General features: G+C 37.9%; 1 protein-coding gene across 2 annotated transcripts in view; it reads left to right on the forward strand.

Moving 5' to 3' along the window:
* The window catches only part of PRKCE (protein kinase C epsilon), a 285,443-nt gene extending 270,573 nt beyond the window's left edge, over positions 1-14,870 (forward strand). Inside the window, exon 15 of one of the 2 annotated variants that reach the window (XM_085055006.1) lies at positions 1,280-1,309. In XM_085055006.1, coding sequence (XP_084911132.1) covers positions 1,280-1,294 — 15 coding nt within the window. In that variant the 3' untranslated portion in view covers positions 1,295-1,309. Of the gene's footprint in view, positions 1-1,279; positions 1,310-11,671 lie in introns of those variants that run through there. The other variant, XM_085055005.1, reaches the window with a different exon arrangement.
* The last annotated feature ends 5,288 nt before the right edge of the window (positions 14,871-20,158 follow it).

The following is a 20,158-nucleotide window of genomic DNA, read 5'->3' on the forward strand; positions in this document are numbered from 1 at the left end:
CTTCTCAGGGTAGAGAGTTGGTCTAGCAGCTAAAACCAAAGACCCAAGAATTGCAAGATATGGAAGTTCTTCCACCAGATTTTCTAGAAACTCATGCTGTGGTCCAGGCTGCATCACCTAATATTTCATGCTCCAGTTTCCTCTCTGTGGTAATCACAGGATGCTTAATGCAAAGTTCTGGGCCAGTGAAAAAATATAATTGAGAAATATCAAAAAACAAGTGCTCAAGATTAGCCTGGCTTTTAAATTGACTGAATGTTTTGGACTTCCCTTGGAAGAGTGTTCTCATCCTATACCAGACCTCAGTGTTAGCAGATTTCTTCTCAGTCTTAAATTGCACCTCTCTCAGCTGCAGTAGCTCCAAGATAATGATAAACCATTATCGAAGTCCCTCCCCCCTTAGTTATCACTATCTGAGCCACATTGTCTGTATACAGTTTCCTTTGTGAACCTGAACTCCCTTATTAAGTCTTGACTTAAGGATGCCAGCAATGTGTCCTCTTTCAGTTTTGCACTGCAGCAAAGGTTTGAAATAAAACCATTCCCAAATATGAAATTCTAGTCATAGCCAATGATTGTGGGTTACAACTGGAGTCACTGAGCACAGTGAATTTTCTTTTCCCCCCTCCCCTAAATGAGTGAAAAACTGTCAAAATTTTGGCAATCCTTTGCCTATGACTGAACAAGAAGCCGGATGCCCACAGTGTTTGGAAGCTGGGTAATAAATAGCAAATACAAATCAGCACCTCTGGAGTGTGAAGCTGGGCTGTTTGCACAGGCAAACAGGCAGAGGCAGCACCTGCCCGTGGGTAGGTGCCACACTGAACAGCTCCCGAAAAATGTCTTCAATTAGAGAGGTGTGTGTTCAAATTGCTGCAGCAACCATCTGCTTACTGTAAAATATGGCTGGAATCCTTAAAGAGGGACCACGTTTCTGGAGAAAACTTTCCAATATATTAGCCTGAAACATAAGTTCTATAATCTCAGATTCATTTCCATACATGAGTGCTAGCAGGCAAAGAATTTTTTTACTTTTCAATGAGGGATTTTTAACCTGGTGTTGGGAAGTCATGATACTGTTTTGGTGGGGGTTTTTGGCACGCCTCTACATTTTTGTGACAATAGATTGTATCGTCATCCATGCAGAATTATGACTTTGCCTTTACGCTGTGGGGAAGAAATCCTGTAAAATGCAGTATCAGTCAATAGCACCAGAAGGAACATAGGAAATTACAGGCCAAGTAAATTTCTTTTTGTATAAATGTTCTCTCTTTTCAAGTTTGCTTCAGTGTGAATGTCCCTCTTTAAGGTAAGGCCTTCAATATGGGGAAAATGTCAAGGTAGGTCCACTTTTAGGCCTAATAACCTTGAGGTGTCCCTTCAGTTTCATAATATATTTCCATTCAGTCATCAGTGCATGGCAATGAGCATTTAGCAGATGGGCACGCAAGGGGCTATACTGCATGCCTTTGCATGAAGTGTTACTGCTTAGACAAAACACTGGGGAGTGATCTTGAGACCTCAGACCCTCATGTACCATTATTACACATTGCACATTATGTATCTCCCACTTGCTGCAGACATTTCAGGCATAGGAAGACAGTGGGCTTCCTTCTGAGAGTGACACTGTGTTGATTAATATTGGTACACAAAAAAAGCTTATAAATGGGAATGGGATAGACTGTATTTGTCAGAATGGTTAACATACATCCTTTAGAAAAACTAAAGAAAAATGGATGTGGACTTTTGAGATGCACTTTTTATTGCAAACAGTCATAACACCTTTTTTGCATGCTACCCCTGCCACAGGGTATCATGAATCAGAATATTCAGTGTCAGATGATTCCTAGAAGTTACACCTTTCTGCTGCTGGTTCAAGTGTTAGCCAGGTTGAGAAGCATTCGTCGTTGTTAGGCAATGAAGTTCAAGATCTCAGCTGAGCTTGCCATAGTCAGCTGTGAACAGCAGATAGAATCATACTTATGCCTGCAGCTAAGCTCAGACCAATTGGTGAGTGGCTGGGCAGGACAGAGAAGTCTGGAATACTCCTGCCTCTTCCATCAACAAAGTAAAGGACCTTGGTTTTGAAAGCTTCAACTAGCTTGGCACTTTCAACTAGCACAAACCACTAAGTTTGCCCAAGATGTAAGTATATAGCTTTTGAGGAGCTTATGTGGAGCTTAGAGAAATCACAAATCAGTGAGCTGGTATTTTTAAGGGATTACAATGTTGTTTCTTTGAATAAACAAGGTTTTGTTTTCCCAGAATTTCTCATTCAGTTAGTCTGATTTAGATGTGATTCAGTCTGTTCTTAGATGTGATTACCACAACACTAGCATTACAGAAGTTTGAAAGCTACTTCCCGGCACTGCAGGTTCCCAAATATTTATAAGTTAAACAACTTCTATTATGCTTCTTTTGGTTCTGTACAGGGGATCCATCAATATTTGTTTGGGTTTTTGAGTTCTGGTTTTATAGCACTAAAATATTTTCATACTGGATATTCAAGTCCATTTAACCATCTGTTAAACATACATTGTTAAGTGGTGCCCATTGGGATAGAGTGATAAGCAGCCGGAGCATACCTGCTTTCCTTTTGGGCTTCCCCAGAAAAACACAAAATCTGTTTCACTTGCTGGCTGCTTTAATCTCCAGTGCTATTTTCATAAAGTAATTTAAGCCATTAGGCAAAGTAATCTTACCATGTTTACTTACATTCTTATGTACGTTCTTAAGAGTTCATACAGAAATATTTTATTTTTATATTAATGTAGATGATAAATAATATTCCTGGGTTGGGCATGTTTCTGGTGTCAATAAAAGCCAGTGGAAAAACACCAGGTCATTAAGAAGCAGTAGCATCTGGCTCTTTATCAGGAGGTGGAATTTATAAAAAAAAGTCAAGACTCATTGAAGGCTGGCCTTTCATGACTAGTCCCATCCCAGCTGGAGTCCAGTAAACACTGAGTATAAAAAGAGCTTTGGCTTTGGGTTTATTTCTCATGCCGAACTTTCTGTACTAGCAATAAACTATGCTAATGCAAGCATTAGGTCTTACCAGGGTGTTCACACAAAATGGGCAGCAAAACTTTGTATTACACTATGTATGTGTTCACAGCTCAGCATACTAGAGCAAAACTTAATTCCTTTGACATATGCACTACAAGGCAGTGGACTGAAGCAGCTGATGTGTAGTTACTTATCTGCAGTAGCAAGAAGGTATCTTCAGATTTTAAGGAATTTGAGCACTTCATTAGCTGCTGCTCTCTTCTTGTTATGCTGCTGTGTTGTTTTAAGGGATTTTGTTTCTGTGGAGGCACAAACTTTGTACTAGTCCTCTCAACAGCATGCTCCAGAAGTCACATGCTTAAATCCTGCAGGATGAGAGGAACACTCACTCTAGACATTTATGAAAAACCTTAAGCACATATCTTATCCCTTGCATGCCATATTCAGGTTTGTGAAGTACCTACGGAACAGCAATTATCTTGGCTTAATTCTGGAATATGGAAAAGAAGGATTTGAAGACCATGACTCCCCATGACTCTTTGGAAGGCTGTTTATATTTGACAAGAATAAAAAGAAAGCAAGATTGAGTTCGTGCCATCATGTCTGCATTAATAGCTCGAATTCCCAGCAAGATGGGGTTCCCATTGTGCAAAAAGTCACATAAGTGAAAGACAGTCAGGAGATCATAGACAATGATAGACAGAGAGATCACAGCCCATGTATAGGAGAACAAAAAAGGAAGAAAACTAGATGAATGATGAAGAGAAAATTACTCAAGCTCAAAGCAAATCAGTAGCAGAACCAAGAATTAAAGTCATGTCACTATGAAGTCTGCTATGTCATACTGTGCTCTTTTAATAACACTGTGTTCCAAAAAAGCACTTACAGTGTCTGGAAGAAAGGTGGAAAGGAGATGTATTGAGATGCAGAAGTAGTAGGTATTCAAGTACATTCATGCCTTTTATTCAGCCTATGATTTCTATGTGCTTTAGTTAAAAAAAAAGCAGCATCTTTAGCTGCTTTCTAAAGTCACAAACAACTTTATTTTATTCTGTCTTTGCAAAGACTTAAAAATAATAATTACACTTCAAAATGTAATCTCTAACACTTCAGTGGTCTTAGCATTAAACCATCTCTATGTAGCTTTCTCCATTTGTAAAAGGTAAGACCTGCTATACCATTTTGCTGTATGAAAGACTATCATATGCATTATCCATGTCCAACTAATTAGCTAGACCATCAAAGAGCATGAGTTTCCAGAAATGTAGGTACTCTTGCCAAAAACCACTTAGCATTCTTATTCTATGGCCTGTAATGGCAACTATTTTAGTGTGTAACTGAGTCTTGGAATTTTGCACCCACTATATGTGTTGCTATTACCTTTCAAGCTGGAGTGTTTCTTTGCCTCCGGTGACACAATGCATATGTCGATGCCTCCTTGATAGAGGAGGGCTCAGAATCACAAGATACTAATATATAATTTCATGCCATAATCAGGAAGGTTTCCATAATATGATGCTTTTCTGCAAATAAGTGTTTAGGTGACTAAAGGTAGGATAAAATGTTGGAAAGTCAGTCAGTCAGTATTTATTCAGGATACATAGAGTGTCTTGAAATATTTAATTACATCATTCATCTATTTACTAACATCACAGTCTCCTTAATTTGTTCCTTGTCTTTGTGAATGCTTAAAGAATGGAAAGTAAAGTAAATCTATTGGTCTTTTAAAGAATGTGTCTGGTCAAATGCTTCAGTGCACAGTTAGGCTATCTATATTTGGATAATTTTTCAGTGATTTTATGGATGTCTCCTGGAAGCCACTGAAATTCTAGGAACACATGCCCTAGACTTACCAACCTGCCTCATTTTTCCTCCTCTTGCAAGTCAGCTCCCTTGTCTGGATAGTCCTTTGTGCCAAAGTGGCAGGGATCAGGAAGACAAAAAGACTTCTACACATGTATTTGAGAAGTCACCAGCAGATGGTTCAGCACATTGTCACAGGTGCACCAGCCCTGGTTCCTTTAACTCCTCTTTAACAATGGTTGAAATGCAGTTTCAGGACAACACAACTGAAAATGGGCTCTTCTTGGATGTGTGCCAGGATGTAAGAGGAGAGGTGACATTGCTGATCATGACCTTAGAGCAGCTGAGGGTACCAATGGAAGCTTGCCAATATAATGTGAATTAGAGAGACACACAAAAAATATGCGTTGGAGAGTAGATCATAAGGTTTGCAAAAGAAATCACATTGTGCATTCTGGGTATTTTCATATAATTGTTCCATTACTTTCTCTTCTTGTATTGCCTCCCCTCTCCAAATAAAAATATAATTGTATCTCATGAGGTTAAATCTCTCAAAGTGTACCATAAGGGGAAGATGTAGTGTAGGAGCTCAGAAGTTGGCAAGTCTTTCCCTAAAGTTTTTTTCACTTTACACAATGCATCTATTCTACCATAGTATAGTTAATGTGCAGCAGCTGTGCCCCAGTTGAGTCCTAATGGAAACAAGCCCTGAGAAGGTGGACACGATGGATCTTGAGGGTAAAGGACTAGCCACAGATGGGAAGCTGGTGCTGAGCTCCACTAAAGCTCCTGTGAAATCTGTCTCCATCCATGTTGTGCACAGAGATAACCATTGTGGAGTAGCAATCAGGCTATGAACAAAGCAGGTTTGCTATATATAACTTTAGTGCTGTGTACTCATGGTGATTCTAAAACTATACCCAAGTAGGGCCATAGAGGACAACAGATTTTCAGTGACTGCTGGGAGAGGTTCATTGCCCAGACTGCGAACACAGAGTGGTTGTTAGGGAACCTACAGAGCTTTGATTTTGTTTGCCTTGCTATTTGTTTTGTGGTCGTGGTTTTGGGAGGCTCTGCTTTTAAGGAAGTCTGTGTAAAAGTGAAATACAAAGGCTGGCATTCTGGCCACGTAGTCATTAAATGTTTATACCCCTAATTGTTTAGGTTATTCTTCCTTCCTACTTGACCCATTCCACATTCCTAAGCAAAATACTTACAATTTCATAATAAACATGGTTTCAGCTTACTGTATCGCAAATTATCCCTTTTAAAATCCATAGTTTTGTGAATTAGCTTGATGTTTATTAAATATCTGTGTACTTCTGTAACAGATTAAAATATGGACTGCATAGATTGACATGCTTTTCAATAACTGTTTCACTATCTATTAGCATCTTTATTGAGTGGGGGTTTCCCACTGCTTTCACTAAATGGGGTGTCCTTTGCATCTAATGAAAGCATAATCCAGCAGAATGAAATCTCACCCTCTGTTTGGAAGCAGTGAATGTTGGTATACTTGTAAAAGCTACTTGGATTCAAAAGCCTTTTTATCCTCATAAGCTTCAATTGAATATACTACAGCTCATGGCAGTTGTGTTGTCACTCTTCCATGTGTGAATAGAGCAATTAACATGCTGAGAAAATTAATTACCTTATATAGTTATTTTGATAATGTGTATTTCACATCTTCTGAAGACAAACTAGGAAGTATTTCTAATACTGGTACAGATTCTCAGGACATGCAAATACTGTGAAGAGGCATCCTGAGGATAAACTGAAAGACAGGCCTGAAGTGTTATGCTTCTTAGCCCATTTCCTTCAAAATATTTGTACTGAATTTACATATATAGCATGGGTTATGTGCAGAATTGAGTGCTCATTATAGTTGGTCTCAAATACTTTGAAACAACTACACCTTTACAAAAAGAGATCCAATCAGTTGTGCAAAGTGATCTCTGCCTGTGCTGTGGTTTTTGTTATCATAATATGGAGAGGTGAATGAGAGGACTGTGATACATGAGGTTAGCCACATAACCTTGTGCTTCAAACCAACGGGTTTGATGTCTTGAGTTTCCATTTGTCTTGATAAATATATTCTGAAAATCTTATCAGCAATGAGGTAAATTAAAAATGTTTGAACTCATATCATCATATTATTGGTGATACTCTGTCAAACATGGGAATCACTTATTTCTTACTGAACCAAATTCTGTATAAAATTAAGTGCTACTGTGTCATATGTCTAATATGAGGAGGTGTAACTCTCACTGCATGTCCTGCTCCTGCTGCACTGCTGCCCTGTGCCTCTGGAGCTGCACAGCAAAAGCTGCAGCAGCCTACTGTAGTTATGTTTAAACAGCATATTGTGAATTTGTAGGACAACCAGATTAAAATACAAACCCCAGTCTTTTGTGGCAGTGTTGTTTCCTAGCCACCACCTCCATCTTTTTTTTTACCTTCTTTGAGTAGCCTTTGTAGCTGCTGGAAAATGCCAGCCCAGATATGGGAGCCGTTGGACTTGAAAGAGTTTCAGTGATTTTCTGCAAATTAAATGAAAATAAGTAACAGAGTAAAGAGAGAGACTTCTTAATGGCTCCAAACTGCAGAATTAATTTAGTCGTTATTAGGCAGAAGAGCGTCCACTGTGCCTCTTGGCCTTGTGACACAGCTGATGGGATGGCCAAGCTTTGATGAGTTCCCTGGTTTGTAACACCCTCTGTCAGGTGCCTTCTTGCAAGGATTTCTGTGCCTTCTCAATACCAAAAGCTCCCGTCATTCACATTTGGTTCATGTAATTAGTGGACAGAATGGCAAGTTTTAACTTTCTGAATCTGTTTTCAGTTATAAGAACATCAACTTAAATTCCTTTTTTCACTGTTAAAATTAATTTAAAGTCATTTAATAATCACTGACAGACAAGGTGGGTAATCTTTAACACTGGAAAGCTTAATAAGCAGATTTTAGAGGGGTTTTCTTAAGCCTGAGTTTGTAACTGCAGGTAAAAAATGAATGCTTTATTGAAGCAGTAGTGAAAACAAAAACAATTCAAAAAACAACTGTTTAATGTCTGCTTATTTACAGCATCTTTTAGTAAATATGTGAAGAAATTTGAGGGAAAAAATTGACTCAAAAAACCCAATATCTCTTTGTCCAAATTTGTACAGGCCAACTACAAAAGCTGATTGAATGGTGTTTTATGAAGAGAGAGTCTGTTGTAGTTTCTGATATCTTTATCTCTTTGAATAGAATAAAACATGACTTTGACTTAAAATTTGTCATCCTTGATGGGTAGTAGTCACATGGGTTTATTAATTGGAGGATTTCCATCTCTGTGGCCCAAGTGTAACATCTAATCAGTTCATGTCTCTGAAGTCACACTAGGTCACTGCTCAGACAGGAGACCTGTGGAGCATTCACACTGCTGGGGAACAGAAAAACAAAAGATCAAGTGGCCAGCATGTGTCGTGCACGAGAGGTAGTGAGTCCCTATTCCTTCTCACCATCAGAGATATTCTGCTGGTGGAGCAGCCACCTTTCTGATGAGATTTAGAATTGGAATTATGTCGTTTTTGGTCATGACCAGCACCATGACACTGCTGCTGTTTGACAGATGGACTCGGGCTCTGCCCACATGCTGCACACAGGAGAGCAGCTTCAGTGCAGTGTGGAATTTGGCACCTAGTGTTGGAAGCTCTTGAGTAGCTTGGAAGCTGTTGTAAGCTGTGCCCCTGCTCTCGTGTAGCTGAAGACAAGATGCTTGGGTAGTCTAGAAAGAAAAAAAAGAGTATCGGAAACCTAATGGAATTTCTGTGTGTTTGGGAGGACAGCCATAGTTTTGGGTATTCTTCTTTCCTAGTACTCTAGTTTCCTCAGTCATCTGAAATTGAAAAGTCTTACCTGGAAAAAAATTTGAAAAGTTTAAAATAATGAGTCCCAGAGTCTTAGGAGCTGCAGGCTAAATAAACAGAATCCCACCCATTTAATTACTTCATTTTAAATGATGCATTTAGCAGCCCATCTAAACATTTTTCCTTTTATCTTCATGACTTTTTAGTGTTCAAAGTTGGATAATAGCTGCACTCTGTTCCTTTCATATATTCTCCTTACCTTGCAGATCTTCCTTCTTTTCTCAGCTTCTCTGCTAGGAAACAGGCACAGCCCTTCATACCTTCATTCTGAGCCCTCATGATGCAGCTGTGCGTTGGTTCATGCTCTTGGCCTACAGATTATTCACAGTGCAAGTGCATGAAGATAGCAACAGTAGCAGTAATGTGGCCAGACCTGTTTCGTCTTAGCAAATGGAGCCTTGCAAAATAGTCATAGCTTCAGGAAGAAACTGCCTAAGTTGCTAAGGAGGGTTTCTCAAATGTATCTTTCTGTTGAAAAGAAGCGCTTGTTATGAACTCTACCTTTGGTCTTGTATGGCTTAATCCACTCACTTTTGTTCCCTGTGATTTGTTTAATCTCACTTCATCAGTTGGTCAGTTAGAGACCTATTAGCATATCCTTGCAATCACAGATTCTTCCATGCTTGTCCTGTTAATAAATTGGGTGATTTACATCTACACTGCCAAAACTACATGGACTTGTTTATAAATCGGAGAAAGTAAAAACTTCTATTTCCTCCTTTGGTCTCAAAGTCATATTTTAAGACACAGTAGGCTTTTAAATCTAAGCAAAGCTCTTTGGTTGTTGTTTCAGAAGTGTTTGGGATTCAAAATTCTACTAGAAGCACAATTTTTAATCTACAGGATTTAGGTACACCAATGCCGGGACACTTTTTCAGATGTACTCTTCTGTGCTCTTTTTCATCTAACACCTTCACAAGTCTTAGTGATTATTGCCCCTGATAGGCTTTGACAAAATTGTCATCTTACTGTTTTAACTTAAGCAAGGAAATAACACTTTTTACAAATGTGTGAAAACCTGAAAATAATATGTATTGTATTTGTTTTCGGCTACTCCAGAGTTTATTTGCCCTCGATAGCTAGTGGTTAAAGTGTGAGTGTAGTTACATTTTTTTTGCATGTAACTGCAGTTCTGAATTTGAATTTCAATTTTGCAAATACTCAATAACCTTCTTCTGCTTTAGCGACTATTCCTGTGGCAAATTTATAGTGTGAGTGTGTGAAAATACTACGGTAGGACATGGAGAGCAATAAGAATATAGATGTAGTTGCAATGTAATGCTTTTAAAAATTGAGTTGGAATTTCATTGTTATTTTGCAGGTTTTGCCCAAATTACTTGGAAAAAAACTCATAAAGTCCAAAGCCATGTCCCTCATGCCTTATGCAATTCAGAGTTACACAAGTCACATACACTTCATGTCTGATCTTTGTGTACAAAGTAACTATTTCAAATGTAAATAATATAAACATATATATACGTTTGTTAAGTCCATATCCCTTTTCTTTTAATGGAATTTTGTAGATAGAGGTTGTGGATTTTTGTTTGTCTGCACTTAGAAAGTACCTAGTTTACAAGTGAGTCTCTTGCATTTACACAGACCTTTTTTTCCCTGTATCTATAAAGTTCTTACAGTTTAGGTGAAGGTTGCTATGATCATTTTACAATTGTGAGAAGGAAAAGTGTTTAGTGTCTCCGTAGAGCTGATGAACAAAATACATTTATATATATATATATATATGTTACAGAAAATTTACCTATTTTGAAAGGGGGTATATATCCCATTTGGAATATATTAATGTACTTTACAATGTATGACTTTGTCATTTTATCATTTTACTTTGCAAGTCAAATAGCTGTTCTATTTTGAGTGTCATTTAATCTCAGACATGTGCAGGAGGAACACAAAGCTCATTTTCAATGTGTCACTGTGCCTCCATTAAAGATCACCCAGGTAATTACTAGGTTTCATGACACATAGAGAAAAGAAACATTGCAAAGAAAAATGTTTGTTCCAATTACCCAAACCTGTACATGCTTGAATATGCTGCTAACATGGAAAATGTGAACACTGCAGGTTCAAAGGAATGACCATGGAGAACATTTTCCACCATAGCATAGAGTATTTTTTTCATGTAAGTGGTCACAGATAGTCACTGTCATGAGCGTCCAGAGGATGGCAAATCAGCCTCCCCAAGACGGTCTCCGTTAATACCTCTTGTCCCAGAACAGGCACAGTTGTGCTTTGTTGGCCCAACTTTGCTGAAGGAGTGAGGAGCTTGAGACGTCAGCGAGAAAATTCTGGTGCCATCAAAATAAAGAAGAGTTCTGAGGTGGATCTCTCTGGAGACAGGATTTCACACTTTGCCATGGTGCTCTCAATTACATTTGGCTGCATTAGGAAATCTGAGTTGCCAATGTTGAGCTCAAAGATTTTCGATTGAGAGCTGTTGTAAGCTTTACCTCAGATTTTTAAACCTGAGTCTAGCTTGATATAAAGAAATGATAACTTAGAGTTGAAACACCTAGGCTGTGTTTGGGGGAAATCAGTTAAATCAGTTCACTCTTTGCCTCTGAAATGAGCTATGAGTATGTTCAAATCTAAGAAGAAACAGCTGTACCACCGACTATGCTAAAGCCTCTTTTAAACTAGTCCTAATCTCAGCTTCCTGCTTTATCATCATACTGCTATTCCTTCACCTGCCAGAGACCCACAAGCCTCTGGGAACTCATTTATAGTACTGCTTCTGTGGCCTCTCCTGAACTCATTTATATTTCTTGCTCCTGTAGCTTCTCTCATACGTCTGTTATTATTTGTGTGAAGTAGCTCCTCTTTTATTTTAATCATTCCAGAAAATTCAGCCTTCTAGGGGGGGGATGGAGAGGAGGGAGAACACATTTTATTTTATTCTGCTGTTTTACCATTCACCTTATTTATATTTTTCTTCTCAGAAAACCAAAAGGGATGTAAATAACTTTGATCAAGACTTTACACGAGAAGAACCAGTATTAACACTAGTGGATGAGACAATTATAAAACAAATCAATCAAGAAGAATTTAAAGGGTTTTCTTATTTTGGAGAAGAGCTACTGCCATAGACAACGTTAGGCTGACAGATGAATGATGCTGCAAGAAGTGATTCTGAAGAGATCATCAAATTACTGAGACTCAGTAGATCAAGAACTACTTCTTTTACCCTGAGCCCATACCCCAGTTAAAGTATATATTTATTGGTTTTTTTTCCTTTAATCTTCTGACCTGAAAGCACTCTTAATTTCTGTCTCACAAAGCAATGCAAAGTAATTTTGTATCAGAAATTGTGGATGTAACACACTGCCATATATTTGCAATTTTTCTTTTATTCCAAAGAATAGGAATTCCCAGAGGACAAAATCACATCTTTTCCATAGAAAATGAAGCTATGCTATTAAAAGCAATTTAGCAGACCACGTTCTGTAATCATCATATGTAATTAAGCTAAGAAGGTGAGAACTGTTTCTTCTGCACTGGTGGTTATGGTGAGAGCTGTACTCGGATGCTCTTTGGAAAGCAAAGCCTGCCTTCATGGAGGTTATTAAGTTATTGTGGAGAGGTACAAAGTATAAAGTTGTCCAGAAAAAGAAGCACATCAATTAAGGCTTTCAGTGAAGTTCCTCATACAATGTACAGGAAGCTCTTAGGAATAAGAGTCACAAAGATAACTGAAATTTTATTTAAAGCAAGAAATAGATACTACATGGATAGATATTAAAGGGCTAAAGAATAAAAAGCCTATAGTACTTTAACACAGCTATATATAGCCATTTTACTGTTTTTCAGACAATTTGGTGTACTATCCATGTTACCAAATTCAATATCCTTTTAAACAAACCATTAATGTGATGGCAAGCTTGCAAATGTTTACAGTTAATTTTACATTAAAAAATTAATTATAAACATTATAAATTTGGCTTTTCCATTGTAGCTAAGTTGGTAAATAATTTCTTATTTATATTTATTTTCTCAGCAGTGTGTTACTTTTGCACACTTTTACAAAACCATAATACTACTGTGTTTGTTGGGTTTTATGTTTAAAATCTAAAGACAAATCTGCGTTTAGAAGACACAAAATAAGGCTACACTTGCATTATGTGGAAATGTGTTAAAAAACTGAAGATCAAACATTCATAAACTGACATTGAGAGTTGTAAATTGATTTTTTTGTGTGTATGAATTGAAATGGTAACTCATGTGGACAATATTACTAATGTGAAGTTACCTCCTGTAAATACGCTAACAGTGTTATGTACTTATATTTCCAGGAGTACCCTGTGGTTTGGTTTTGATTTATTTTTTTTTTAATTTCTTTTTTTTTGTGTACATGTATCGCTGAGGTCATTTTAGTATATATTTTACTGGACTGAGTGAGCGGTCATTGGAATCCATTTTAATTGTTGCACATGGATTTCCAGCTGCACAAAAATATATATACTTGTGATTGGCAAAGTGGCACTAAAGAAGCTTTTTTGCCTTTTGTACAGGTGAGATTTTGTATATAGTGTTTGCTGCAAGGCCTGTGGAATTCATTGAATATAGAGGTATCAACTGCTGCATGTTCAGGCATACTATTAAAATGTTAGTCTATGAAAGAATAATTATAATAATGTCCATGTGCAATACTCTTGTATGTGTATTGGTTCAATTTACTGTCAGAAAGATGAGGTTTTTGTTATAAAAGATGTAGACATATATTAAGCTATACTAAATCTCTTGTATAGTTCTCTTCAACTCTATTATGACATGATAGAGCTCGGAAAGAGAAAGGAATGTTACAAATCGTGGTGGACAAAGTGTGAATCATTGGCTTTAAGAGATAGTCTTGGTCTCAAGCAGATGAGTTAGTTTGTGTCAGTTTTGCGTCTGGCTGCTCATAGCCTGTTACTGATGACACCATTCAGTTCCATTTTGTTTTGTTTTTAAAACTCAGGTGTAATTATTATATATATTCTTATGATTATTTCAAAATATTAAATATTATGATATATCAATTAATGTGTTGTCTGGCCTACAAGTGTAATAAGGATCAAGCCTTTAGTTTAATTTAATTTATCTTCAGTAATCTTTTGTACTGGGAAAAGACTAGCTTCTGGAGCTGAGTACCAGCACAGAAACATCTTAATGATTGCATCATCTCAATGTTTAAATTTCTTTCTCTCTTAGAAATATATTGTAGAACTGCCCATCAATTTGTGTCTCGCCACTGGCTCTGTTTATTTCTCATCACAGTTAGCTTTTGACATCCAGGCAAGAACTGATCACAATGCTAAGGTGTTCTTTTCCATAAGTGAGTAGACTTCTAGGAAGGCAAGTTATGGGATTGTGCACTACTGTTTGTCCAACAAGGGGCCTTTACACAGAACTCTGAGCATTTATTTTGAAGGAATAAAAGCATCCCATAAAGCTATTGTGCACAAGCTATGTAGTCTGTATTCCCCTTTCTAACATGAAGATAATTAGCAAATGTTCGTAATTTGAAGAGGCCTCAGGGCCTGCAGTGTTGGGTAGGATGCTAAGAGAAAAGTGAAGGAGATAGAAACTATTGCATGGGCAGATATTTCTTCAATATAAATAGTTAGATCCTCTGCCTTGGGTTTACATCAGAAGGTCTGTCTGTTATCTTGAACATTTTTTAAAGATAACTCTTAAAAATGGACATTCTGTTACATTTCTGCCTGTTCTATAAAATCTTTTCTGTTCCTTCTTTGTAAAATGAGTGCAAAATGCCAAAAATATTATTAATAATAATAATTATAAAGAATCCATTGTTTCTTGGTTTTCCTCCCAAGCAGACTTTAAAAATGGAAATGCATTTTTCTCCATAGGGTGAAAAATAATTCTCTCCAAAAAAGGCTTAAAAATTACCTCTTTTTAAATTATGTGAGAATAGTTCTGGCTAAATATAAAATGTATTCAGCTGGGGGGGTAGGGTTTTTTTTATTGTGAGGATTTATTTGTACAGAATTTTTTTCTTATGGATGTAATTTGAATCTCTTGCCATTCATTAGTGTTATTTCATCGTAAACATTATTACTGTGCCAAATGTACTGTATTCAAAAGGATGTGAATGTGTATTGTTTCGGAACCTAATAAATACAATGATGTTAAATCTTATTTTTTTCCCCAAAGTTTTCCTGAGTATTTCCTAGTGAGGAAGAAAGAAAGATGAAGGATGAATGTTTTTCCTGTTACATGTTGTACAAAATATCGTGAGCTTGTCTTTTAGGAGTGACATTTGGCAAAGGAAGGATTTGCTAACAAGAGCCTCACCTGTGAAGCACTGCACTCCAAGAAAAACACAGGTAACAGCACATGAATGCTATTTATCTTGGGTAATACAACATTTGCCTCAAAAACACCATGCAGGTGAGTGTCTGTTTACTGGCTACATAATGATCATTGAGTTCTGACTGGTCACAGCATTCTGCTTAGCTGCATTGCCAAAACTCACTTCAGTAGGGCACTTGTTGGACTGCTTTAGTCTCTCTGTGGATTGAATAAAGAGACTAATGGTATGCGTAAATTTAGTTAAGGGTCAAAAAGCTTATCATATTATTTATTTAACTTAATATGTCAATGTCACATTGAATGAAATATTTCAGTATTTCTTCATGTTTCAATTTGCATCTTAAATATTTTCCACTTCCATAGTCTGAAATTCTTAACTTCAGTTTCAGTAGATCAGCTATAGCATACTCTGGCAGTAAATCCAGTTACCAATCTCCGGTTAGTATACCTAACTAGTACATACACTAAAAAAAAAAATTAAAAAAAAAAATTAAATGGTGTTTTCTATTCAAATTTCAGCTTTTGCATAAACCTCCACTTTTTTTCAGTATTCTGAGCTGACTCAAAGTCGCTGAATGTGTTTGGTGCCTATGAGCATATTCCAATTCCTGTGTGTTGACAGTATTAGCATAATCTTTGTCACACAGAATTTACCAGTTAAACAACCATGTAACTTCAATTTTCTGGGTGTGTGTTGCAGCCTTAAAAGCATATGAAGTCTTAACTTGATCTTAAAAACAGTAAGCATCACTGGTCTCTAAACAGATCAGTCTATATGTTTTCTTGTAACACTGTGAAACTGATGTCTATTAAGAACAGTTTTTTTCCTTGCTGATGTACTGCAGAATTTGGGAACACAGCAGTGTTTTGAAAAGGAATGAGTTGCAGTCTGATTGGCTATCCATGCTGTAAACATGGTACAAAATGTTCAGGAAGAGAGTCTCAGCAAGTATCTGTCTGCTTCTGTGGCCTTCCAGGGACAGGGGCTGTTAGAGCATTTTATAATCAACAAGATTTTTAGCCTCCTGGTAGTCTAGTCAGCTACATTATGAAATCAGTATGAAACTCTCTTTTGATTGCTTTTGATAATCAGTTTTGAATAAGTTGATGTTCTGGCATGCAAAACATTCTGTGGGAAAGAGCTACAGAGCTCAACAATTATGTTTAAAATTATCTCTTTTTGTTTATTCTGACCCAATCATAATACCATTTTATGCTGCCTGGGTCTTTCTTTGAAAGAGGATAAATCATTTTTTGCTATTCACCTTTTTTCATGCCTCTCAGAATTTTATAGGTCACTAATACGTTCTTCCTCAGCCATTTCTTTTTCAGACTGAGAAGTCTTGCCCTGTCTGACAAAAGGCTTCATAAAGACACATCCCATATTTTCAGTCATCTGTATCAACTTTCACTGAATCTTTTCTAGTTCTGCTGTATCCATTTGAAGACAGGGAGTAGAACTACATATAATATTCAGCATGTGGCTGCAACGTGGATTGTTACAATGACTACTGTGTTCTGGTTTGTTTTCTGCTACATTTTTACATTTTCTTTTCTTAATCCAAGTTTGTTCTCAGTTATTTCACAGGCTGTCCCAGATTAGCATCAATTGTAAATCTAATATGCATGTTTTCTGTCTGATCATAATCAAAACAGGTTCTGTCCAGGACAGACTAAAATATGTTAAATAGGAATTTAACTAGCTGCAAAGTGCTCCTTGGTGTGGCTTCCATTTTAGCAGTAAGCCTTTGATGGTCACCTTCTCACTATGGTTTTCCTGCTGTTCTCATACCCCCTATATATAGCTATGTTTAGACTGTCTTTCCCTAGCTTGTTTATATTGTATGAAACAAATATTTTTCCCAAATCAAGATACAGGACCTGCTCTACTCCCCTTCTATCAATACAGGCTCTTACTGTATTCTGGAGTATCCCTACTTTTGACCTGTTAGCTGCAGTGAAGGGGAGCAGGATAAAGGTTTTCTTAGCACATTGGGAAAGTGCATATATGTGCCAAAATAGTTTCCACTCCATCTTTCCTTTTACCTCATCATTGCTGTGGAATCAAGAGATAAGAGCAGCAGCCTAAGTTGAAACTTAAATTGCCACTATAAATATTGTGAAATGATTATGCAAGACTGTCCAAAATTTGGAGAAGCATTAAAGAACTTTAGTGTTTGTACACAGATGTTTAATCCTTGGAAAAAAATCAATTAGAAAGCAAGTCATTGACCTGGAGTCTATTGCTGATCTGGGCACTGGATTGAGAACTGAATTGAGCATTGCATACACTTGTCATCACCATTCAACACCAGCAGTTTGATCTAGCGTCTTGTGTACTGAAGGAAGCAGCTTGAAGATAAGACTTGTAGCCACATCGAGAGCCAGTGCTGGGCTGATGCTCCTCTGTGCTGATGGACATTCTCATTCCTCCAAATCTGTTAAAACAAAATGTTATTCCATGGTGCCACATGGATCAGGATCAGTGCCACAGAGAGGAAAGTAAAGAACAGAAATCCTGCTTTTGGCATACACAAGCTGTTAGGTTAATTGGGTCCTCTTATACATCTGTACCCTTGAAAACCTTTTAGGAATAGGCTAGATACTCCTTGAGTGACAGTAAATGCAAAAACCTTCTGCTCAGACATGTCTATAAAATGGTGACAGTTCCAGAGATGAAGTGACTGGAACCTCATCATGAAGTGTGTCTAAATGTCAGAAATGCACTTGAGACTTGCACTTTCACATAGCAAGAAAAATGAGTCCAGTTGCCTAAGCAACTCCCTGGTTTTCATTGACACAAGTAGCCTGGAGCTTGAGACTTCAAAATGATGCAAAGGGAGAGATACTATTATGGCCATTTTGCTAATCAGCAAACTGAAATTAGGTGCCATGATGGTGATTTGCTTCTTATTATGCTAGTATGAAGTCAGCAGAAGTGCTAGGAAAAGAGTACGGGTGATGTTCATCAGTGCCCCAGTTACCCTGGTGTTTCTAAGCACAAGGTGGTGTTAAACCACGCTTTGGTAAATACCTGCTGGTGCTCTCCTGTGAAGTGCTTCATGGCTGCTTGGAGCTCCCTTCATTCCTTTGTGCATTTAAAAGCGGCATGCATTTGGATATGGTAGCTGATGAATGAGTTTAAGCTGACAGAAGGCAGGTTTAGATTAAATATTAGGAAGAAATTCTTTACTGTGGGGATGGTGAGGCCCTGGAAAAGCTTGCCCAGAAAAGTTGTGGATGTCCCATCACTGGAAGCGTTCAAGGCTAGGTTGGATGGACCCTGAGCAACCTGATCTAGTGGAAGGTGTCCCCTGCCCATGGCAGGGGGTTTGGAATTAGATGATCTTTCAGGTACCTTCCAACCTAGGCCATTCTGTGATTCTATGCATAAGGAAGATGTGCAGGTTTTGGTTTACAGTAAAATAAGCTTTTTATAAAAACAGTCACACCCACGCAAAGTTTGAGAACCTTTGTGTTCTGGGAAAGCTATTTACTCAGTCTTGGTACATAAAAAAAACTTGTTCTGTTGATTTTTGGTTAATGAGCAGTGAGAAGTAGGCAAAGATATCAGGCCCATGGAGACACATTTTTCTAAATAATTAGATGGTTGATTAAGGTGGGGAGATTGAGGGTCAAAGAGATTATGCAAATCTCACTTAGGTAAATGTTTATGTTCGGGCAGGGATCACTGTCCTGTTTAGAAGCAAACATAAGACCTTTCATTTTTTCTTGTTGGAATCATGTGGAGATGTTTTTTCTTTGATTGAATTATATGCTAGCCCCTTGCATGCTAGTGCATTGCAGCTGCACTCACATTATCCTCCTGTAAAGGACAAGAGCTGAACTTCCTAGATCTTGAATTCTGCTGGAGGCTTGTTCATGGCTTAGGATGCTGCTCTACTGAAGTACAGGGTTTGTGAAATCCCCTAAAGACTGCCTTCTAGCTGCTGAACTGCAGCCCTGGCTAATCCCAAGATCCATCCCCTTTGAGTTGTCTCACTGGAGAACTGGTGTTCTAGAATGGGTTTATAACACCCTTCTGCAATCTCAAACAGAGGGGCAACTTTTTAAGCAGCTGTCATCATGAAACTCTATTTGGGCACTCTGAAACACAGTCTATGATGTGTGTTCCCATTTCAAGCATCTCCGCTTGTAGAGAGATCATTGGTGTGTTCAGTCTACCAAATATGGGCCAAGAAGTTCTGATCCAAAGCCCACATTACAGTGAGCCCCTCTTGTTGGCAGCATGGTCATCTTGCACTGTAGGAACAGGATTACTGTGACCCTACATCCCACTGCACATCACCAGTGCTGACTTGGTCAGCCAGCAGCTGGACAGGTATTGACTTTGGTGGGAGAAGAAATGGAACACTGTGCAGAACACCAATGTTCTGACAAGTTAAAGGGCTACAAAAGCCACATTAAACCATCAGTTTTTAACACCACCAGACAGAATCTCCTTTCTCCAGAAGGAGTCAACTTAGAGACAGCATCCTCTCAATACACCCATGTGTACTATCAGCCATTAGCCTTCTGAGAGGCCTACACCATGTGGTGAACTGTCAAGGGGCTCAGCTCAGTGACATTATCCTTTCTCTAATTTGCTTGCTCAGTGATAAAAGTAGCACAATGCAGGACCATTTTGCACTGGATAATATTGCTGCCACCATGTATTTGGTTGATACACTGAGAGAGGATCTCCAGCTGCAAGACTTCAAATGTGAGAGCTTTACTGATGTTTTCATTCTTGTTAATTTTCCTGCCTGTGTTGGAAGAAGAGTCTGGGTGATGAAGACGAGTGGAAAGTATTAATTTTCATTTACTAAGCTGTCTAGAAATAATTTGAACCACCCACACAGCTGAAAAAGTATGTTTCAGAGCCAGGGAGGTTATCAACACCAATAAAAATGCAGTTGTCATATAGTTTAGACACTATGCATGGGCAAAAACCTTCTGGTATATCACTCATGCAAACTGAAACTATTTCTATAACCTCTGACCCTGCTTGTAAACAGCAGATTCCAGGAATTCTGCTGGAAACCATACATTACTAAGGCAAAATTGTACTTAGCAATAAATATGCTTCCCTCAGTGAAAGAATCTGGAAGTGG

Source organism: Lichenostomus cassidix, chromosome 3 (genome assembly GCF_008360975.1).
Source record: "Lichenostomus cassidix isolate B80296 chromosome 3, HeHo_3.0, whole genome shotgun sequence".
In the NCBI taxonomy this organism is placed as follows: domain Eukaryota; kingdom Metazoa; phylum Chordata; class Aves; order Passeriformes; family Meliphagidae; genus Lichenostomus; species Lichenostomus cassidix.